Raw genomic sequence first — 25,103 nt, 5'->3', positions numbered from 1 at the left:
CAGAAAACCCGACGATGAATTACGATTACATGTTTTTACCCCTAATATTATATTTTATGTTTAAAAGTTTTCAGCTTATAAAATATTTTATTTGGTAGTATTTTCTATTAAAACTTGAATAAATATTATATTATTATGCTACATATTCCACTTACATAACAGACGTCTTTACTTTATTGTGTGGAATCTTGATTAAAATCAAATTATAAATGTTATCTGTCGGTAAAGGAATCCAAGTTGTACTAATCGGAGACTTAAAAATAAACGTACTAAATATTCTACGCAAAAAGAAACATCTAAATATAAATTTAGAGAAACCCAATTATAAAGAAATTAGGTCAGAATGATTCAGGAAATGGCCTATAACTTTAAATTCAGAATGTTTTTTCCTACCGTCTCCTGTTTGAAAATTTAACAATTAAAGAATGTTTAGGGTTTTTTTAAAACAAGGTTGTGAAAAAATACTTGTACCTGACGTGTTTCATAACTGGTTCTCGTCACTAAACATTATTTTGGGTGACCAAATCGAGGAAGGGTGAGATACAACACGCATGGCACAGACGAAGAACGCATACTAAATCTGGGTCTGTAAACCTGAAGAAAAAGACCACTAGGATGACCAAGATGTAGATGGGAATGTATCTTGAATAAAAATGGTCTGCGAGATCAGTTATCTTGCTCAAGATATGGATAAATAGCTGGCTTTTGTTAACATGGTTATGAACATTCGGCTTCCATGCAGGCTGGAAATATCTTGACTAGCTGATTGTGCTGTTAACTTCTGAAGGATTCTGTTCCATGCACTTAGTTTAGTTAAGCCGTTGTTGTAGTGTTGCTTTAAACATCTTTTCCTTGATGTATGTTCCACTTTGTTACTGGAACGATTTCTCACTCTTGACATTTACGGGTGAAGCAATCGCCACCATGTTTACTGCGTAAATAATTAGTTCACCGGTCTCCTCTGTGACCACGGTCGGCGTGTATGCCATCTTCCTTCAGAGTAAGACACGAGCCTCTCCAGAAAGACGCCATTAATGAAGGACAATGTGCGACTCAGTAGTTATTAAAAATGACAGCTACAGTCCCCAAACACAAAATTTTGGACGTTCAGTTTCTGCTATGTAAGCTTTTATGAACGTAAAATGCAAACTTATGCAGTGTTCATGTAATAGGAAAATAAAATGAACAACTTCACTGATTATAACCTACGTTCCGTACTACGTGCCGTAAGCTTTATCTTTGCGGGTTCGTGATTGAAGCAGCCAGATTAAAAGCATGAAATGGGAGCCGTGCATGACACGAAAATTGCAAATTCACAATTCACTGCTGTTGTGGTCAGAACAAGGCTGAGGTAATTCCATAAAACTTATTCAGTAGATAAATGGATGGCTGAATCACTTGGTAAATTGTAGAATATTTAACGACGATGTTGAGCACAAAACCCAAAAAAATTAAAAACACAATTTATGTGTAAGTAGTGGCTGTGTATAAGAGAGGGACTAGAGTAAGGGAAAATAATAAACTATATAAATAAAACGCAAATAATTAATTTAGGAGGGCATTAGATAAAGTCAGACATAAGTTAATAAATAGGGCGAGAAAAGTACAATAAATAATAATAATTACGCTACAACTGAATGTAAAGTAATATTGTCTATATGCAAGGTACAGTACATCGAAGAAGCAAGTTCCTGGCAGTGACCTGTCTGACACTCGCGTGTATTTTTAAACAAATGCAACTCAAACAATAAATAATAAAGACTGATGATGTATCAACTGGATCAGATATTTCGAGTCGATTTGTTTTGGGAACATGAACGTTTTCAATGAACTTGAGAGGATTGAGGAGAATCAGTTAAAAGTGCAATCCCAACATTCTGCACACAACATTACAGTGTAGTGATAAAGAACTTTGGTTCATGTATCCATGGAAAGAGAAATATAATTTTACCGTTTTTGACATAAAATATTATAGTTGCTCCGGCACGTTTAACCAGTATGGATATCAGGCCTATACCATAAAGCAATGCTGTGTGCTTGATTCACACACGAGGAAATAAAAGCACTGCTTTGCCATTTGCGTTGTGTTAGAACCTTCATGAAATTTGCAACACATCGAGGGCATTATGACAGACCTGCGTATTAACATACAGTAAAACCCCTCTAGTTGGACACCCCTTTATCCTGGAACTTGAACACCTCTTTTGTTGTAAGTTGGACAGGTTCATGCACTTAACTTCGATGCTTTTCAGGGAAAGTTTTTCAGTTACATATTTTGTTATTTTGAATTTCTGATTGATGAATGCCTCCTCTCTAGAGGATTGTCTTATGGACATTGAACCCAGCATTGGAATGCATTGCTAGTGTTTAACCATTCTTTTGCTGAACCCTTAACTGGACTACAGTTTTTCAGAAGACACAGTTTTAACTCCATCAGTACTGTGCTTGCATTTGAGTTCAGACTGTTAACAGAAATGGAATTTTTGTTTTTGCGATGGGGAAGCGAAAATTAGTGGAATTAACTTTAGAAAATGTTATTGAGGCTGGGGTGTAATGTGCAATGCATGGGAGTGGGCTTCAAAAGATTATTATTAATACCATTGTCATTAATTCTTAATTTAAGTAAGCAGTTAGTGTATGTAAGTAAATAGACTATATTGTCATTAGACCACAATCTGATATTTCTCTTTCCCTCTATCTTGGACACCTCTGTAAGTTGGACACATTTTCGTGGAACCACAAGTGTCCAACTTAGAGAGGTTTTACTGTATTTGCATAATCGGAGATATTTGGTTAAACAACATAAAATTGTCGTACCAGAAGTGCGTGATGCTGATTCTGATGTACAAAGAGTTACAGGCAGTTGCATTTTGGCGTATGAGCACTAATAATGCGTATTTGTCAAACCAAATATGCGAAAGAACGTTGTCCCATTTAAATCAATAATTCTGTTTATACGCAATTCTGGCATGATTCCATCGACATGTAGCGCATGATCAATAATATATTGTTCATTACAAGTTAATCGAGATGCTTATTAGTTAAACAACGGTACAAAGGCACTTAGAAACCACGCCCCAAAAACTATGACGTAATGTGGTGGTTTCAGCAGTATATTCCCATTGAGCGAATGTAATATAATAAAAGGTTTACTATCGCTGAAGCCAATCTAACACACAAGACAAAATGACCGCTTTCAAATCGAAGAAACTATGAAGGAAATCATTTTTATGGAATAATGCCTTTCTGGGGAAAAAAAAATTCAGCTGCGTGTCATAATTAGTTTCTTCTCCTATTCAGTCTTCTACGTTTTCCTCCTCTATCTTCCATCTCGTTCTTATCACTTTTTAATCTGGTCTTTTTTCTCGTTTCCTTCATCTTCATCTCTTTTAATGTCCCCTTTATCTTTTCCGCTCGTGTTGCTTACTTCAACTCTCGTAACTGTATGCGTATGATCTAATAACTATATCTTTGTACGTCTGTAGTTGAGTCAAGGTAACATCACATCGGTTTTACAAGAAGTTATTACAAAGTTGTTAGCTTGGATGATTGAGTTAACTCAACTGAGTTATCCCTGAAAACAAAAACAATGACGGGGACCTGATATTGTAGGGGAGACCCAACCTATCATAACCTAACCTAACCTAACTGAAACACTATGCGCTTTGTTCTCTGCCATAGCCGCCAGGCTGCGTGCATATCGACAGATTCTGGGTTGGGACAACAAGTAGCTTTGTCATTAGTCCATGCATTCATTGATTGCTATCCACAGGATAAGTTTTATGTGTTGAAATGGGTCAACAGGTTATTCGATCATTATTCCTGTTATAGTCTGTCCGACGTAAAGAATGAACTGTTGCTGTTGTGACAACAGTATTGCACATGTGACGTCATAATAAATCCCCTCCCCCCCCGCACACTTCACAGACCACAAGTACAGAGCAGTTACTTTTTTAGGAACGTTCCTCCATTCTTGTCGTCAGCCTTATGTGCAGACATAATTCCGCTCTTGCGTCAGAAATTTAAAATGTATGTAATTTATACGCTGATAACTATTTTTCATTTAACTGGGTGATATTTTCAGCCCTGTGTTTCGATAGAAGTGGAAACAACTGGATTTGTAGCATTATATACAGTTGAACAGTTCAGTTACCAGCATATGTTGCCTTAATTAAGTGCTTACAAACAAAACGACTCAAATTCAATAAAAACATAAACCGCTCTAATCTATTCAGGACTGTATGTGAGCATAGCAAAGGATCAGAAGACATCTGTCGGTGACAAAACATTTCTAGACACAGGAACATGAAAAAGGGGCCTGAAAAGGACGGAGATAAATGCTCATATGTAAAGAAATTCGATTGAATACGCGAGACCTAGATGAGATAGACAATTCTTTAAACAGAGAAGCAGCAGAGCTACCAACATGAACAGAAGGGAAAATTCATAAACAGACTGAGGACAAATAAACAATGACATGCAATAATTTAGGTACTTCTGAACAAATGTCTGTGTTTTATGGGGCAGTGTATTTTGATGTTGGAGGAAAAACGTATATAAAGATCTGACCCTAAATTAAGGGTAGAACGTTTTTATTAATATAAAAATTGTGACTACTATATAAATATTCATATCTCAAAAATCTCTACGCTTACACTATTAATGAGATATTCATTTCCTTTCACCCAGTTCTTTGAGCACTACAACATGAAGTGAAGTTCTAATTTAGAAGCTATCAGTCGCCTAGCTAGACAAGAATATATCGACCTGCTAAGGAAACCAAAGGTGCATTATACCATGGTCACAAGAGCTCGCTCATCCCTATTCTGGGCCTTCTGAATCCAATCAACAACCTCCATCTTTATCCCAATCCCATGTGGTAATTATCTTCCCTTCATATTTCCTGACTAAAATTCTATATTCACTTCGCAGTTCTTCCGAGCGTGCTTTGTTGCGTTTCTAATATTATCCTTGATTTGATCACATTAATAATATCTGGTAACAAGTAAAGTAAAGTTTGTCCCACTATACGCCATGTAGGCGTTTGAGGTGAGAGGAGGTATAGCTCCTCTCTTCCTTGACCCCGGCACTAGGTGGGGGTGAGTGGTCAGCATCACGCCCCGGCCGGCTTTACCCCCGGGAAAGGACCTCGGTACCCATTGTAGAGGAGGCTGGGTGGGCCCCAGAGCCGGTCTGGACGCAGAGGCTAGAGGAAAAATCCTCTGCCCCCGTCGGGGATCGAACCCCGGTCGTCCAGCCCGTAGCTAGTCACTATACTGACTGAGCTATCCCGGCTCATATCTGGTAACAAGTACGTAAGTAAAACTAAAAATATTATTTGTTTCCTTTTCCAGTATTCATTTTCCATATTGGATTGAGGATCGTATAAAAATCTTCCATTAAACAGGCAACAGTGCCGATGCTTCGCTTCTGTTTATTCAATGTGGAAGACTAAAACATGATTGGATTAGCTACTGCACAGGGCACATTTTACCTGGATTAATCAGCGATAACTCATTTCTGAGTATTCCTACAGTTACTGCAGGCTCACATGTCAACATTACGAATTATTAACCTTCACGTCACGCTGCAAAACTCCCCAGTTCCGTACCGCAGACTGATGACACTCAGTCATTAGCAGACACTTTACGTCACTTGTGACCTTCCACAAACAATAAGTTCTGCGGAGAATTTATTATTCATACCTTCCTTAAGATACTTAATCACGTAAGCCGGAGGCACGCATAGTTACCACTGTTCAATAAAAGCGCCAGGCATAACGGAATGAACGACTTCAGGTGCGTGTGTTGTGTATAAAAAAGTTCAACAAACCAGAAAATTCTGGATCGTCGCCTAATTAACATAAAATTGTTGCCCTCCCCCTGTGATTTTCAAAGTTTTATTTTATTTTATTTTTTTATTTTTTTAGTGTTCTGTCTGACGACAGGTCCATATGAACAGGATCCTTCCATCCTTTTCTCGGACTGGGACCTGTTCATATACGTTCTTGGCAGATGATCCAGAAGTGGTTTGCCATTGCCTTCTTCTGTGTGTGAATGGAGTAATTGTTGGGATACCACGGAGAAACCGGGGAAGCCCCCGGAGGAAAACTCCGTGTTGCCTAGACCACGGCCTTGCCCAACACAAGTTATAAATTCGGGCACCGCCGGGAATCGAACCCGAGACCCCAGGATTACAAGGCCAGCCACTAATCTTATCCTAATCCATAGTAATCCACTTCCACAATCTCATAACATATTTTATCTAAATATTACAGTTTCTTAAAATTCCTGCTAATTACATAAGAATAGTCGAGTCGGTAATGTCCTATACTGAATTTTAAAAGAACATTTAACTCTTACTCAATTCCAGTAGACTTCATTATTGAAGGGGTCTGGTTGGTGCCTTATAACAGATTGATATGTAAATTGTGTGGGTTTTCTTCTCGTAAGGGTTGTTAACGCAATTGTTCTGTAAAGTGGTATAATTTCAAGGGCTAATGACTTGGGTCTTCTGTCTTGAAATTACATGCGGGCTACACCACCGGAGTAAATAACTTTAAAACTTCACGACAAACTGCAGCAAACAAATTACAAACTTCTGAAAATGTTTATAATGTTTAGTGATGGTACAATACTCATACTTCGTAACCTCTTGAAGGGGTATGGATTCTGTGAGAAGACTTCGCACTACTCAACAGAAATAAATTGTGTAGAATGTATAATTCGGACTTACTAGGGACACAGAAGGCATTTTTTCAAGCACTTTCTTTAATGTATAAGGAAAAATAAGTGTATGGTTCCTAATGTCTGTGTGGCAAACCTAACACCCAACAAATTTGAAACTAATTTTCTGGTTTTCCTTAAACATGATATAAGCATGATGCTACTACATTTTAACCAACCTGTATACGTTCCAGTTGTAATCATAAATAATACCAATATGACGGGTGTGGAATCGTTTGAAGTGACAACACCACTAGCTCCACGTAACGTCCTGATATTTGGTATGGTGGCAGGCCTTCGAGTAATAAGCAGGTTTTTCCACAGAACTTAAAACCGCATTACAGCCATGTTGTATAGCTTAAGTGGCTTTTCGACTGGTTTTTACAAGTACCTAACTACTAAAGCCAGACATACATACAAGTTATAAAATCTGGGCTTGAACTTATGTCTGGCATTAATAACAAGCCGACATTACGAAAAACGTTGAGGTCGGAACTGACAAATAAAAGCAAAATTTATCGGAAATTATTGGAAAAATTAATCACTATATTATAGTCATTAATACATAATTGTCGCCAGCTTAACCAAGTATATCGTAACGTCAAGACGTCTTTCCATAAGTTCTTAATATCTCAAATACCAAGGATTTTATAAATGGAGATATTCGCTTACAAAACATTTTCTGCACTTAAATATAATGCAATATTCTGCATTTGTTTCTTCGAATTTAAAATCATTCCAGTAATTAAATGAACTGTTATCAACATTTAAATCAGGCATGACTGGCAAAGTTTAATGACGCTCTTTATATTTAGTCTTGGGCTAAAAATACGTCTTATTTTTCCACAGAGAATTAAAATGTATCTCTGGTAACATCAGAAGGTAGTTATGACATTAAAAAATTAGCAATTTGAGGTGTTTATATGTTAATCGAATCAGTTAAATAACATTTAACGGGAAAATAATAAAATCACTGGGCATAAGGAATTAAAATTCTTCAGTGACAAGCTTCGTATTTTATTTGCGGCACGGGTTAAGAAAAGGTTCACACCCCACTTTTATATAATCACACGGTAAAATTGGGCACTCAATTGGAGCTATAGTATGTAATTGCATTTTTAAATTTAAAAAAATCAACGAACCCACTATAAAATTATTCATTAATTCGCTGGACCAGTAACTGAGGTTAGCTGTTTCTATCGGATCCCTTTTAAACTTGAGGACGGAAGCAGATTCAGCTTCCGAAACGTAGTGTTTTTTTTAAAAAAACAGTCGTTGGACATAGTCCAGGAATTTAGTGATCCTGACAATATATTCTGTTCACTATTGGTATTAATTATTATTAATTATGCTTAATAATGAATATACTACTATGAATAAAGTTTGTTTTAAATAATCTTATAGATCAACATATCGTTTAGTTTTAAACGCATATAATCATTTCATATACCAATAACTTTTAATTACACTAGTTGTCGGTTTTTCCCTGATGATGGCGGCATGGAAATCAAAACGAATTTGTTTATGTAATATAAGTAGTATAATTAGAAGTTGTTGGTATATGAAATGATTATTTGCTTTAAATAAGCCGGCTTAATGTTATTCAGCCTAGGTCTATACAATCCTCTTAAACCGTTTTTTTTTTGCAGAATAAATCAACGGGCACATTTGCGTTTAATTTGCATATGGAATAGTCCTCCATTCTCCGCTTCAGCGCACCGTTTGAGTGTCTTTTTTTTTACCATTTCTTTCTGTTATGCTTTGCTCATTTCGTCTGTTCGACATACCATTTTCTCTTATTACGATCTGAACATTTCTTCTTTTAAACACAGCGTTCCTTTCTGTGATTATTTGCATGGGAAATATAAAATCACACATCGCCACTGACGATCTCATAAAACTTCACAGGTGGTTTAATGAGATTTCTTGTTACATACAGAGCCATTCAGTTAACTAACTTCTTCAACATTGTATCGTAACTTTGTAGATTATTTGTAAAAATTAGTCGAGTATTGGAATAGATACAAATCAAAATATGAATTTCTCTTAGGACCTGCTCCGAAAATCAGACGTTGATTTGTTATCTGCAAATGAAACAGTCAATGCACATACTAATATGTCAACTGGCGAAGTTTGTGTTTGACAAAAAGTGTAATTTATTTCGACTTCAAAGCTGATGGTCACGATCGGTTCTGATAGAAAGCGTGTACTAATCGCAACACTGAGCTACAGAACCCATTTAAAAAGCGGCTCCAGGGATTAGAGTAAAACAAACAGAAACATTGAAAATAGTTTGGGTTGGATGTTTAAATAACATTCTTCGTATTACGAAGCTGGGATGGCTCATCACAACTGAATAAAGAACTCGATAAAGATTATAAAACATAACGTGGCATACTTCCTCTTTACGACGGTTTTGATTTCTGTATGTTCCTTCTAATTGGTCCCGGATTTCAGGCCTTAAATTGGAACGGAAATCTGTGACAAAGCGAGTCATTAGCTTTTGCTGATGCTTCGAATTTCCCCTCGCTTCGTATTTTCGAACGTAATTGAAGGAAACCCGCAGGCCAATAGACTTGCTTTGACACACAAACATTCTGTCTCTGCAAGCGTGTCTCATCATAGTTCTCCTAATTTGCCGAGGAGCTTTTAAATCCATCATCCCTTTTCTCTTTTGGATTAAAATTAGCGGTGGTCAGAGACCTCTCCAAATGCCTAGCCTTATTTGCGGAAAGGCTACGTATCTCTTTCGTGAAACAACTATTTTGTAACTGGCTGACGGATAAACTTGACAGTGACATTTATTTAAGGCAGATATTGTTTCGAAGTTACTAACAATCAGTAAAATGCATGCCATTATATTTTTTTAAATATTCACAATATACAGAAAGTTTTTCAAAAAGGGAGTTGCTAATCACGGTGAAATGCATATGTTTCATTTAAATTTTGTGTTACTAACTGCGTAGCGAGTTCGAACAGAGTATGAAAATGAAAATAAATTGTGACCATGTAAATTATGTTTGAAATTACTTGAAGTGTTTTACATACTTATTCTATTTAGGCATAAATATTTATGTTGTTACTACTATTCTGTAGTGGAGAGGTTCATGTCTGTCTTCTCTTCCTCTCTCCACCCCTTGACGGAGCACAAAAGATGGCAACCCCCTGAATATGAAATCTGGATTCAAGCTGCCCGTCAAATTTAGATAGTACGCTGTTGCGAGAACTGGTTATGTAAATAAAATCCCCCCTGCCTTTATAAATACATAAAAACGTTACATGGAAGAATCTTTCCTCAAGCCTGTTGTATCAAGGTTCATTAAAATTCGAGATCATATACCGGGTGTTTAAAAATTAGCGGACGATTTGGAAGGCGTGAAATTATTTATTTATAACACAGAAGAAACTTCATGGAGCTTCCATGATCACATGTGAAAAGACTGTTGTAATAATTTTGTAGTATGTAAGTTTTTCGTGCGTGTTATAAATGAATAATTGCACGCCCTTCACATCGTCGGCAAATTTATGGACAACATCTGTTTTTAACTAAACTGATCATACATCCGTAACTATTTACCTTCATCTGTGTTCTTCTGTCGTCTTTTGTTCCGAACAATTTGTACGTATTTTCTCTCTTTGTTTCATCTTGGTATCATTCTGTCTCTTGTCTTTATTTCATTCGATATACTGTATTTACTTCTAACAATACATATGTTGTTAAAATATCTGCTGGTTGCGAATGTGAAATTTAAAAAAATAGTTTTATTTAAAATGGTATATAGAACACTTTTTGTATGTAAACCATTCAGATAATGCATTTTACTAAACGAATGACACAAACTACGTGTTTTATTTACCTGCTTAGAATATTTTGCCTTATATATAGTAACAAATAAAGTGTATGTTGACACGAAAATTTTGAAAAGTTTTGCTTATTGTAACAGAACAAATTTACAAAGGAAATGAAATATCCTGTATTTGTAATTCAAGTTGAATTAAGGTTTTCGTAAGTCTACACTTATGAACTTTACTGTCAAAATACTTCAAATATTGTTTTGGAAATTTTAAGTTTTATTAACCTCTCTACAGAGATGCAAACAAGGGAAGGCAGAAGCCGTATCTTCCCGGGTACCTCGACGACTTGATCTTTTAACTGCAGACGCAGCAGCTGAATAGAAATTCCTGCAACACGGAACTGTACGAGGCGACCTGAGTCACATTAAGGTAAACAGTAAGATTGCTTTGTACGTCTTCACTTAAGAAAAAAATAATCCCCTTGCCACAAACACTGAAAGCTGGTCAACTTTGAGGTCAAGAGACCGTGAAATCTTTCCAGACAAAGTTGGAGACTGTAATTCCATTTTCCGCCTCACGGCCGATACAATTACCTAAATGCAGCGGCGTGGTTTTCGAAGTACAAACATGTTTATTCTGGGAGACAGTGCGTCAGTTTGCATATTACTTCCTACGTAGAAGATGAAGAAGGTCAGATTTCATTAAAAAAAATCATAACGCATTTCTGTGAGAGGTGTTCAATATTTACCTCGTAATAAAGCCACAGTATGGAGATACATAGATTGTATTCCAATTGCGGAGATGAGGACGGTTTCATTTTGCAAGAACTGGACTCTGGAATATTGCAAAGAATTATAAAGTTCTTCGATATAAGTACTGAGGAATATCACGAAAACATTCAGATAGTCTGCGTAATGATCATGTTTCGAATGGGGCACCTCAGTATTGGCAGCTTGAGAAAATTTCCAATAAATTAATGCCAATGTGATGAAGTGGAACCGTGTATGTAGGCAGTGATAACAAACGATGATGTTTACATAATTTTAAGTCACCTTTGAACAGGGATGCTGGAAGTATAAAATAATATATTCTGCTGACTTTTGTGTCTTAGGCTGTACAGTAAATTAACTACCAGAAATATAAGTAATATAAGTGTTTATAAATTACTTTGTCTCCTTTTACGAACACAGACCGTGTGTGTTTGAGAACACAATGCTGACGAATGTCGAAGAAAATTGCGAAACAAAAACACCACCAAACATTTTTACAAAGAACAGATCAATGAAGAAACAAGGGCGGAATATATGTCATGATTGGGGAGATGAAATATGCATACATTTTATTCGGAAAAACTTAGGGAAACAAACAATTTGGAATATCTAAGCCTACATGTGAAAGTAATATAAAAACTAATCTAAAAAAATGTGAGGGTGTATACCAAATTCAACTGACGATGTTCTGGGTTTTGATTCCGTGTAGATTTGTATTTAGATACCAGCATTTTGGAAAATCAAATCTCCTCCATTTTCAGTTCTGAAGTTAGCGTCACAAGCCAGAACATCGTCATCCTTACCGCCGTGAGAACCTCAAATCGTACATGAATTTAACTGTCTCCAGTAGCGGGAACTTTGTAATGTAATTAACATTCGTACAGAAAAGATGGCGATGAATATCTTTAGCACCTGAGAAACTATCAGCTTCCCATGTACTTAGTTTATTATTTACTTTGTTTGTAAATGGAGAACTGGATGTCTCGTTTATGAAAATATCGTCGGCTTACAAAATATTTATTTATTTACCTGTAACTTTTATTTCAAAACAATAGTCTACAAATCAAAAACAGAAAAATGAAACGCCATAATATTTGCATAAAATCCGTAAATTTTTCAGAATGTTAACAGCGAGTAACGTCAGGTGATCCTTGCAACGTTCAAATACTCCTACTTCTTGATGCCAGTTTTATTACACAATGACGTCATGACTACCGAAACTTATTATTGCCCCTGAGGCTTTCAATTTCACGTCGTGACACCCTACCCAAGCACGTGCACGTCCCTAGAGACGTACTGCATTTGGATCGTCGATGGAGACGAAGTAAACTTCCTCAGAGTTTTGCCTCAAAATTTGTAGCAAATGTAACTTAATTTGAAAAGTGCCACTGAAATACGACGGTCATTCAATTAGGTATCCATCTGAGGACGAAAGCGAGGATCGGAAAGCGTGTGTTATGACAAGTAGCAGAAAGTTTCGCGTATGCACCCACCCTCTGGCAAATCAGTTGCTTATCTTGTGTTCGTAGCGGAACTCAGCAAAACTTGAACGCGGATCAGTGATTAAATTCTCAAGAAATAAGATAAAATTCACAGAGAGACTTGATCTTTCACCAAACTCTTGAGAAGAGTTGGCAACGTAGATTCTATCACACTGAATTCCGGTTCAAGCATTTTATATGTGGAAACTAACCAAACCAATCGAGAATACGTTTATTGAATAACCTATATTTTCATTCAAATTAATGAAACAACTCAAGGAATCACACCAGTTTAAAAACGGAGAAATATTTTATAATTAATAATGGTACTGTTTTGCATTTATTAAATCACTGGTTCAAAACTTGGTTGTAAAACCGGATGACCTGTGTACTTCTGTTGTTTCATTCTGTTTATTTTAGCCAAACGAGCTGGAACAGTGTATTAAAAAAACCCTCTTCCTTCCACAGAATTCGTCTGTGAAGCGTCCTTAACCATTTTAAGCCCGAAGCCCATCTAAATATATTAAGAACTCAGTCTGTAGCACAGATACAACATAAAATGGTGAATTCTATTCAGAGAAATAATCAGTGTTTACATCTGAAACCCACAAATACACTGCAGGAAAACGCAGAGTTAGTTAAGATGACTCACCTCCGAAACATTAGCAAATTTCTACCGGACTACATCCCAGAAGACGGCCATCTTCGAATCCACCTGCCAACATAATGACCTTCGCAAACGCAGACAGATCTCACCCGTTGTTACTGCACTAAGACCGAACAGTCTCGCAGGTTCAACCAAATGTCTCCCGCTGTTCCTCACACAAGTAACCAAGTCTGCGTTAATTTGAGAGTCCATTATACAGTACGATGTTGTCCACATCAGCTGCTGTTAATGATTCTGTCGGACGAAGACAAATAACACTGCACAGTTACAGTGCGGGAATAGAGCAACTGAAAATCCATTTTTCAAGCTTCTGTATTGAACACGCTTTATATAAAGTGACAAGCTAATGTTTTAATATGTTTCAGATATGAATCAGGGAGTTTGCTGTTTCCATTTGGTGTAATTTATGAACGGCTGTCAAAGTAAGATTTAAACTTGTATATAGGTTATATCCAATATGATGCTGGCGAAAAACTTCTCTCTCTTGTAGACCCAATAGACATAAGTGTACAACACAGAGCGTAAATGTAGCATAGTCCATCCCTTTCAAACTGCAGTAATCATTAGTCACAGTAACTGTTTTCTAAAATAAGAATACATTATAATATCTGCGTTTCCATGTTTCTTGTGTTTCCTGTTCTCCTCTCATCGTCATTTTCTTTCTCTTGTCTTCCTCGATTATCCCATAATTTTATCCGTTTCCACCTTCTTCTCTTCCTGTCCTTTTCTCTCTCCGGCTTTTACATCAACATCTCCTTCCACGCTCTGTCTATTGTGTTCTCAGCAGCACAATAGTGCGTTTGGTCTGTACGACTATTCAATGACGCTGTAATAGGATCATAGCCTCGTCTGTGACGTCACGGAGTGGCATTTCTTCATCGGATAGTAGATGAATGGGTTGCAGGACCAACAAACACCGTCTTAACTAATTAAGTTTCTGTCAGTCTCCTAATTTGTGTTATTACTTACAAGTCCGTATGTCGTGTGTAGAAATTTCATCCTGTTGTAATGATATATTACATCAAGGTCATAGTTTGTTTACGGACTTTATTTGAGGTCAGGCTAAAATTTGTTTCAAACTTTGGGTTCGTACGTATAAATATTTCGTTGAAGTCTCCGAATTATACGCTTGTAATTCTACGGCAAAACATTTATTGTCATTTTGGCACCTTTACAGTCATTTAACTGGTCAAAAATATCACTGCGTTTAGTTTCAAATTTGAAACTTAAATACAGTGTTCCCTATTATCAGCCTCTCGTCGCGAGTACACAAAGTCAGTTTTAATATTATTTCCCCATTTAATCCTAGTTATCCCAAACTGCCTCAAACCTTCCGGTTTTCCAACTAAAATTTTGTGTGTGTTTCTTACGTCTGCATGTTTCCTAAATGTCTTCACCTCATCGCCTTTGATTTGGCCGCCCTAATACTAAATTACATCCCTTATTGTTCAGTTGTCTCCAACCTCAGCCCTCTTGGGTCCAAATATTTTCCTCGGCAAAATATTTTTTTTAATTATTTTTAAGAATGAGAAATACCTAGTTTCACACTCATGTCATCCATCTGCATAAGGAGATTCTGGTTGGTAGTGCGGTAACATATTAGGTTGTTGATCATTTGCTGTTAAGTAATTTTGGGCCTTGTAGAATAATATTTATGAAATGTGCGTGTTGTTACATCCATTGTCATGGTAAACTTTTGAAGGATTTTCGGCCTTGTGGCTTTGTGTCCACTGCTTTAGATTCTAACGTCTTTCCCCACGCGTGATACACATTAATTCTCTCAAAAGTATTCTTCAGTTACGGAACCTATTTAAAGTCTTCTCAGCGTTAAACACATTGACGTAGCTTCTTGCTTATGTATTAAACGCCTGGAATTGCCAAAGAATGACGCAAAACCGTCGAAACACGTCATTGTGGCACTGTTATTCGCAAATAGATGAACAAAACTGTCTTGACAGCGGGCGCTAGTCGTTAGTCTGTACGCTCATACAATCAAAACACGAAGCGCCTTCCTGCCTTAAAACCTTCACGTAACAATAACTTTCGTCCTCTAAATATAGTCTGGCCATTCTTCAAGATAAATAAAAACAAAATAAAACGTGTCTCATTCAGAAAATCCTTTTGTTTCCTTGCCTTCTGTTGATATTTGAATTGCCACAGCTGTACAGGAAAAAAAACTGCATTTATGTATATATACAACACACAGATAAGTATTTTCAAATCTAGGCCATGCTCCAAAACGTGGCAGTCTTTGAAGAACGAATCCAGAACTTATTTATTCAGTTCTTTCAGCTTTTTCATCGGGAATTGAAACTGGGATAAAGATAATATGTAAATCCACACCGTTCTAAGCTGCCATATTTCTTGACGCTTCATCTCATCGGCAAGAAACATCACCGCGACTCAACCGATAAGACATGTCCATTTATTATTCTACGGAACACCCACAGAAGTTAGGCGAACTGTAAACCTTGAACGACAGCATATAAAATCAGGTTCATGTTGAACTCTGAAGACAAATACATTCCAGAAACTCTTGTTATTATCCAGTATAAAACTATTTTCTTCCCGTATATTTTATAAGCCAGTAAAAAATCAATTTTTATTTACGAGAGCACATGTAAGCCTAGTCGCTTATCGACCAAACGATACTCGTTACATCAACAGACAATTTGTTACTTCTATACACAACGCAAGGAAATTACAATTACATAGAGCAAATTCTTGTACACCTGAATCTTATCATACGCGCTTTCAATATCCACGGTTTTACAGTGCGACATTAAATCACAGAACGTCTGCAAACTCTGGCCAAACCACTTAAGATCAAGCATTTTAGGAATCTCTTAAAATCATTTATAATATAAAATATTTAAAGCGGAATTAATCCTTTAAGTCGTCACTCATTTTTTTAAGTTCCCAGTCTTAAGGCAAAACTTCCTAACGTAACACAACTAATCATCGTATTATGAATCTATGGGCGTTCCCCATGTTATGTGATGCAGTAAACAACGTGTGGGTAAGTCATGCGCAGGAACCAACTCCCTGGTAGCAGAACGCAGATGCAACACAGACAACACGTAGAAACACTGGGATACTGTAAATGTGTACGTTTTCGAACACAAGCATTCTAGAACTCATCCGACAGAATTGTACTATTTCGTAAATCCTGGTTCTATCTTTGTCTTTTGCTGACTCAGAGGCCCGGATATCGTTGCTTGTAAACAGTCATAAATTGAGATTCCGGTGGCTGTAGAACACGGCTTTGTTGTATTACTGCTCTACAGTGTTTTTGAAGTGGACAACATAGGCACGTAATCCTAAAAAATTAAAGAGGTGGGGCGCAAATTCAGGTTTAAAAAATGGATGTGAATCATGATATGAGGTTGTTCATCTAAAATTTATATGTTGGAATTGTAACAAGCTGCAATTTATTTTTACACCGTACATAACACATATTAATAGCAATTTTTAAAATCTGTCAAAAACTGCTTTCAAATATTATTTTGTTATTGAAATGAAATAGTCCGTTTCAAATATTGCAGCAAATAGGTTCGTCTTTTGTCAGACTTTTAATAATGCATATTGTTTTATACATTTCTATAGAGGCGTACTCTATATAGGCCTAAATATTTGGAAAAGAATGTGCGGTTATACTCCATCCCCTTCCCCACTCACTTCTTGCCATAACGCTACGCTGTTTGACATCTCTTTCTCTAGAAGTTCCAAAACTCAAAATAATATTGGTCACCACCCTGAACCGCCCCTTCTCGACTACAGCCCTGCTACTATCAGTATCAACGCATTGTGGCAAATGACTTTTCCCGTTTTATCTTAATTCTTCGCTGATCTGTTAACAGACCTGAGTAGCAATTTCGTATGATTCAGATTCACGTATTTAAATAGGATTTGATATCTGCTCCTTAAAATTAAATCTCGTTACAAAAGAAGCTCTCATAATTGTTTAAAAAAGTCAATCTAAATTGCAGCTTGAAACAACTGAAAGCATTTGAAATACTCACGTTGAGTAACACGAGATGAAACTAGATCGACAGTACTGCAGTTGCGAACACACAACATTTTGAAGCACTTAAAACTGAACGTTTCTCTGTCAGGTACACTTCACTTAATGTTAAAACACATATTTGCACTAATACTGCGATTATTTACACTCGTTAGACAATTATCAACCATCGTGGACATGCAAAGACTTTTATAGAACTTCCAGAAACATGGCCGCACAATTTCACATGCCTTCGTTACAGGTAAACGCAACTTTCTGCCAGTCAAAACGAAACGTGACGCCTGTGAACTACAGAAAAGATGGCACGTCAGTCTAGTAAGTATGGCCAACTGGCCAACGAATAATGTTCCAACAGTCAGCACGGATACAAACTTGTAGACTTAGTGGCATCTTTTCCTTTCGTATTAGTTCTTAACTGATTAGTCTATTGCTTATTCAGATTCATTTGCAATGCAGCATAGAAAAATAGAATGAATCATGACTCGAACAGTAAACAGTATGAAGAGATCATGGCCGACTTTAAGGTTTTCTTACCACACTTAACTCCATGGAATGTGGAAAAAGTAAAACTTTGTTTATACTCAATAGACTGTCTCCGGTCTCATATTCGAACCCCAGACCTCCCGAACACTTTACGATTTTGAGTTATTGATGTGCTGAGACCTGGTCTGAAGATCAATAGTTCCTTTCCTGTGCGGGCTGACACAACAGAACAACTATTTGTTCTTGAAAAACAATAACATCAATATGAGATTTGAGGTTTTCATGGTGGCAATGATGTCGATGTTAGTTTTCTCCGTTGTAAGCCCTGTGGACTTGTAGGTTATATACCAACTTTTGATAAATATAAGTTTCCTACCTCTATCTTCGCTCATGCAGGCGTAGAAATTGTTCTTCCGAAAAGTTGGTACAAGTGCGCGTGGCTTTATATCTCAGAAGACCAACATCGACAAGCAACCCTACGTCACAGCCAGACAGTGAGTACTGCTCTGACGTGGAACGAGAAATGTTAAGTGGGGAGAGTTACCTCCAGCCTTACCTGCTATATGCAACAGTTTCGTACGCTGTAAGTTGGCGAATGAGCGTTGGTAGCTTTTGTCTCCTTCGTCACAGCAACTCGCGATACGTCAGGCCAAATGCATTTCATATTCTGGTAGACAGGCTAGTTAAAGTTAGTTTTAGGAAGTGAAATACAGAATTAATATAGTACTAGTCCTTAGATAACTTAGTTTTTAGATGTGATAAGCTAATTAAAGGGATACATGCAAATTTTATACAGCACAGTACAGTTAAATACACGTCAATAATTCAACAATTCAAGAAAATTACCGATAAATTTTAGCCCACCAACGAATCACTCTGGGAGATTATGTCGTATACTCATATAACAAGGAACAAACGTAGGTTACTCTGTAAATAACATCCCTATGTTCGTCGATCGGTTTTAACTATTTACATCTACTGTAATAACTGCGTGTACAAAATGATTCCACCCTTAACAGTCGATTTAGTCAACACCGTACATAACTTACAGTGCATGGAAATAAATGTTGCATTAGTGGGCCTGAAGATGGTGTTTTAAATTACCGAAACATGTTGCCTTAATAAGATAATTTATTTTATTTGTAATTACGTAGTAAATACAAATAGCTGTCGTTTACTACACAACGAAATTCTTCAGTAAAAAAGACTATCTGTTAGGTTCCACATTATACAATACAATGTATGAATAAATGTTTCTTTGGGATTTTTCCTTTTATCAACTCAAAAGAGGCTAACTTGATGATTCTTCATCTGATCACACAGGTAAAACTTTTACAGGCGACACTGACCCCTAGTTAGTTTCTGGTGAAGCGTAATTATTTGAATATGAAATATTTGACAGCCCTGATTATTGGGACTGAGACAGTCTCCGAAAAGCTATTCTGATGCGACTGATCGCCCAAAAATAATTCATTTTATTAGTTGAGCAATTCTTGTGTTTAACGCACCGTTGGACCTTTATGCGCAAGTCTTGAATTTGTGTAATGGAGTGTTGGGTTCATAACGGGAGTTTTGGCCCATAAAATGATACATCTCTTTCATGGTATTTTTATGGATCAGAAAGCGAGGTTAGACCTTCTACAGGATAAGAAGCGAGCACCCCCCCCCCCCGTGTCCCTCTGAGCCGTATTACTGTGGAAACAAGTGATAACGGATGTTGTGGAAGCTAGAAATAGACTCAGGAATTTTATACCACAATCTCTGGGATTTTACTGTCCACAAAATATTTTATTTCCAGCACCAGCGGGAAGCATTTGTAGTAATGTAGCTCGAAGTCTGGTTTGGAAGCACAACAAAGTCCTTCTTTCCTGTTTAGAATTATTTTTAATAATAAATCACAGAACATTTCATTTAATTTCATAATTTCTAATCATGAAATCTCAACTTTAAAAATAAATTAATGACTTTCACATTTATTTCGATAAAGTCACTGTAGCTTTGTTTATTAATTAACTGTGTGGCACAGGGTCTTTCCTAAAGAAAAAATAGTTTTAAGCCTAGAGGACTGTGGATCGTTTCTCCACTGTGGAAATTATTTTTCCCTTCGACGCCACATTCAACCAGTTCTGAGGCCCACTTAACATTTGCGGTCTGTAGCTTTTCGTGGGTGTGAGAGTGAAGTTACTGAAGTCAAGTTAACGTGAAGGATAATATTAAAATGAAATTTAAAGTATTAGGGTGTAGATTGAATTCTAAATTGACTCAGGATAGAAGCTCTTGATATTACGGTATTGAACGTCAGATTTCAATGCAGAGGTGATTGAGTGTGTATTTGCTCCTGGATTCTGCTCAATGGTCAGTTTGTAGGTGATGGAACTTAGCATTTTGATTCACTATCCACAGAGTTCCAAAGAAGGTTATTTACCGTGAACATCTCTCTAGTTACATCAGTAAAGAGTATGAATATTAAATTAATGAGCCTGGATTATTCATGAGTTGACTGACACCATGTACTTAACACCTGTACAAATCTACAGTCAACCTTATGCAACTAGTCGAATTAAAATGCCATGGGTTAAGGTCAGCGGAGTGGAAACAACAAAGTACGATTACAGAGCTACATTCTACCCTTAATCGTAGCTCAAATGCCAGCTGATTTATTACAGGCTACCGGGTCTAATTTACGAAAGCCATGCGTGTCTTTAAAAATCGATGTGGCGTAAAAGAAAATGTTTTTCAGTCATTCATACAAATAAATGTTCTTCGTTCTCTCGGCGATGAATACGACAGTATTTTTCCTCTGGGTTGTAGACTAGCAAGCATCTACTTGGGAGTCTACGCGACGACACAACCCAAAACAACGTATCATAATGATCTTAAGTCATACATTACGTGTAAGGGCTCTCATGGGACTATTTACCTACATTTTCTCTATATTTATTCGTATCAAATGTTACTATTTGTTAATATAACGCTATTTCAGTTGTTGCAGAAGAAATAAGTTAATATTAGTACAAAATATTTTATTGAATGTATGTAATAACTATGAATTTAATAAGAATATTCGGTTTAAATAATAATTTGTAGTTAAAATCAGTCAATTCTTCATCATATACATTGTATTTAAAAATAATAAATGAATCAGGCGTGTGACATTTTAGTCTACAATCTATTGCATATATGGATATTTGTATACAAAACTTACCATTTGCATAAAAAGTAGTAACTGAATATCTCCCACTGATATTTTAGTTTACGGCACGTAGCGGGACAAACTTTACTTTACTCCATTGAAATGACCTCGTCCCTTGTGCACTATCGGAACGGTGGTCTTATAAATAGGTTCTACCGTCATGTGATATTCTGAGCGTTAAGCCAAGGCCCATCTTCGGGAAAGGGTTCTGAAGACTTCACGACTACTCTTCCTAAAAACTGGCTCCTGTCACAAAAACCGAGGCCTCTGTTTATACAGAGCGAATGTTCAATGCACTCGATTTTCCTTTTTGTTATGCAGTCCCGCAGAAGAGACGTTATACACTCTTACTTGAAAACATCGGTCTTTATCCTGTTCTACAGAAGGTGTTATTTTTCTTCGCCTTGTGACTTATTCATTGCCTCAATTTCTGTTTGCACTCTAAAACAATGTTTTTACAGAGGCTTTTTTCAATAACACAAACAGTTGGCCCTTAGTCGGTCAATGCACAGCGTACAATGTGGCAGTTCTGCACGTCCACGTCGGTACCAATAAGTTGTGAATGACTGCTAACACAAAGAACTGGTTGGCACGGAACATTCATCTCGTATAGGCCAGTTCTACAACAGACCCATCGTTACTGTTGACAGCTAGTACAAGGAGTTACTAGTCAAAGCGTGGGTTGCCTAACCGCATAATTATTTAGATTTAGTAACAATTTCGACGTATATGGACTTTCTATATTGTGAAATGTCCAATTTGCAGCAGACGAATGAAGCCAGGAGCACTAAAATCCATCCTTCTGTTGTTCCTCATTTCCAATTTCATACAGAAGCACGAACATTCTTTTATTTATTTAGTGTTCTGTCTGACGACAGGTCCATATGAACAGGATCCTTCCATCCTTTTCTCGGACTGGGACCTGTTCATATACGTTCTTGGCAGATGATCCAGAAGTGGTTTGCCATTGCCTTCTTCTGTGTGTGAATGGAGTAATTGTTGGGATGCCACAGAGAAACCGGGGAAGCCCCCGGAGGAAAACTCCGTGTTGCCTAGACCACGGCCTTGCTCAACACAAGTTATAAATTCGGGCACCGCCGGGAATCGAACCCGAGACCCCAGGATTACAAGGTCAGCGTTCTAACCGCTAGACCACTGAACATTCTTTATAGAAGTAAAATATTTAAAATACATAAAACGATACAGCTATTTGAAATCTAAGGCTCCCGCTGAGGTAAAGATGTCGATTTTGATCGTCTAGGTTTCAACGTCGTGTGGACCTGTAGGTAGATACGAGCGATTCTGAGGAAAATACTGCCTCCATTTTCAGGGTTGCAGCCTTGACACTGCCTCGATTTCGGAGCGGCAGTCCTGAATTTTGAGACAGTACGATCTTCCGGACAGATGTTACCAACTTAAGTCCACACGACGTTACAACCTAGAGGACAAACATCGCTGTGTTGGTGGTATTGAACTGTCATAGTTTTAATTTATTAATAATTTCATAAGCATTACTAAGCAGACCATTCTGACACTTTATAACAGCAACTTAAAGAATTTAGACCTACAAATCAGACACGTGATCATATTAAATAAACTCTTCCACACTGACTTTCCATATGACTAAAATAGTTCATACGTCAGACTGCTTATATCCCCTCTCGTTTTAACGATCTGAAAATGAATAATGAATGTTGGAAAAATTGAAAGATCTACGTCTGAGAGGACAAATATATTGTAAAACTAATTTAAATGACAAAATTATATAGAGACACGTTTATAAATCGATTTCTCCGACTTAGTGTGCATAGCTTATGAGGTTTTTTCTTAAAACTGTAATCATGACAGGAAGAAATCTTTCATCTTTGAAATTTCCTAAGTAAACCGACATGAAATACTGCAAAATAATCACATTAATTTGTCATTGTCATTTGCGATGGTAGTAGAAGAATACAGTTAGCCTAACATGGTGTTAATTCGTCGCCGGAGGCGACACATCTTGCTGAACACAGTTATGAAGGACTAATTTCCGTCAGAACCCGAGACAGACACTCATAATGCTGCTGGAAGTTTTAGGTTACTGCAGACGATCGAAATCTTTACTTGTGTTGCTTTGTTATTATTTTATATGAAGAAGTTTCTTGAATGCTCTTCTAAAATCCATATTGAATATAGTGTATATGAGAGGGTTCAGAGCAGAGTTTACGTAACCTAGCCATGTCATGAAGTGTTTCAACTTGTCAGACGGGCAACAGGAAACACAAAATGGCACAATGACGTACATGAGGGAAAATGGCAGCCAGCACACCACGAACACGCCCATGATAATCCCCAGAGTCCTCGCAGCACGCCTTTCTTTAGACAATGATATCCGTTGTTTCACGTGGGTGAATATGTTCATCGGAGCGAATTTCCTGGTAGTAGACAACGGGACGCCGTCTGTGCCGGTCACAACAGTGGGCGTTGCAGGCGTGGATTCAGGTGATCCCAGGGTTGTGGTTGTTGTCCTGCAGGATGGCAGATTGGGAGATTCTTCGCCAGAAATATTCAAATTTTTCGGACACGGAGACCCTAACGGAATAGTTTCATCGTTGTTTATAACAGAATCTTCTGTCATAAGAGGATGTTTCTTTAGATTTTTCTCTTTAAAAGATCCACCTGTAAAGTTCCTCTCATTCTTTGATGTATTTTTCTTCGATTTTCTAACACTGATGTCTTCATATGTAGGACTTGGGCAATTAACATTTTGGTTTGTATCACTGCTAGCGGAATCTTGATCACGTGGCACATTTTGGTGCCGATTCCATTTAACATCATTCAATCTTGATGCACGCGCTCTTTGTCTCAGTCTCCTCTTTGCTGCTACAAATATTTCAACATAAACAACAGTCATAACAAAGAGGGGTATGAAGAACGAACCTAGTGACGAGTACACGACATATCCCTGTTCAACGGTGAGCTCGCACACAGTACCATTCCTCAGCACTGTCTCCCAGTCGTTCCACCCAATGACAGGAGGTGAGCTGATCAAAGCAGAGAGCGTCCATACCCCTCCAATCATGATGAGAACGCGTTTGACCGTTCGTTTCTGTGAGTAGTTCAACGGATCGGTTATTGCCCAATACCTGTCCAATGCGATGGCACACAAATGTAATATAGAAGCTGTGCAACAAAGTACATCACAAGTTAGCCACATTTTACAAACGTGTATGCCGAATTCCCAGCGTCCTAGAATCTGATAAATTACACTGAACGGTAGGACAAATACTGCGACTGTTAGATCTGCAACTGCAAGTGATACTAGGAAGAAGTTCTGTGCGTTTCGTAGTGGTTTGTGCCTGAACACGCTAAGAATGACAAGGACGTTTCCTACCAATGTCACAATTATTATCAGGGTTAGGATAATCGCTGTGGTAGCAGCTTCCCACTCTGGAACGGCTAATGTGATGCCTAAGTTGCTGTTGTAGAACTTCATCTGGACCGAACAGTCCTTTGCTGTATCATCTGCCTCGTTCCGTGACATTTTGAACACTGTAGCGCCGAACGAAGAAGAATGTGAGTGCATCAGTGCCTGCTCATAAAGAACAAAATATCACCAGGTATATCTGCACTTTTCCGATGAATAATAGTTCGTTTTTTTTCCACAATGTTCCTTTGAGTTGTTTTGTATTAAGAATTTCAATTTTAAGTTTATACTTTCGTGTGAACTGCTGTAATCAGATTTTAAAAATATGCATTCGATATAGTTTGAATTTACACTTTCTAGCACACGCCGTCATGTTTTATAAATATTCATGTTTTAGTGGCTCTCATTTTAGATGTAATGTTCGATAACGTATTTCAAATAAGTCAGGATTTCTAATATGAGAGTTAAGTATGATTATTTCTCTTTTGAATAGAAACTGCAGCTAAACCCACTGCGTAAAACCACTGAGGCTGCAGAATTCTTCTCTGCCGAGTGACCA

At 37.3% G+C, this 25,103-nt stretch overlaps 1 protein-coding gene across 1 annotated transcript in view; it reads right to left on the bottom strand.

The window, feature by feature from the left end:
- LOC110832509 (putative tyramine receptor 2) overlaps window positions 1-24,703 on the bottom strand; it is a 272,216-nt gene extending 247,513 nt beyond the window's left edge. Inside the window, exon 1 of the mRNA XM_087347831.1 lies at window positions 18,322-24,703. Within this exon, the coding sequence (XP_087203957.1) occupies window positions 23,258-24,703 (1,446 nt within the window). The 3' untranslated portion in view covers window positions 18,322-23,257. The remainder of the gene's footprint in view (window positions 1-18,321) is intronic.
- Window positions 24,704-25,103: the final 400 nt, after the last annotated feature.

The sequence above is a fragment of the Zootermopsis nevadensis genome, unplaced genomic scaffold, assembly GCF_977971745.1.
Source record: "Zootermopsis nevadensis isolate Lab colony 2312 unplaced genomic scaffold, Znev_1.0 Znev_ptg000001l, whole genome shotgun sequence".
NCBI lineage: Eukaryota > Metazoa > Arthropoda > Insecta > Blattodea > Termopsidae > Zootermopsis > Zootermopsis nevadensis.
Note: the sequence above shows the minus strand (reverse complement) of the source record. Positions and strands in the feature narration are given on the sequence as shown.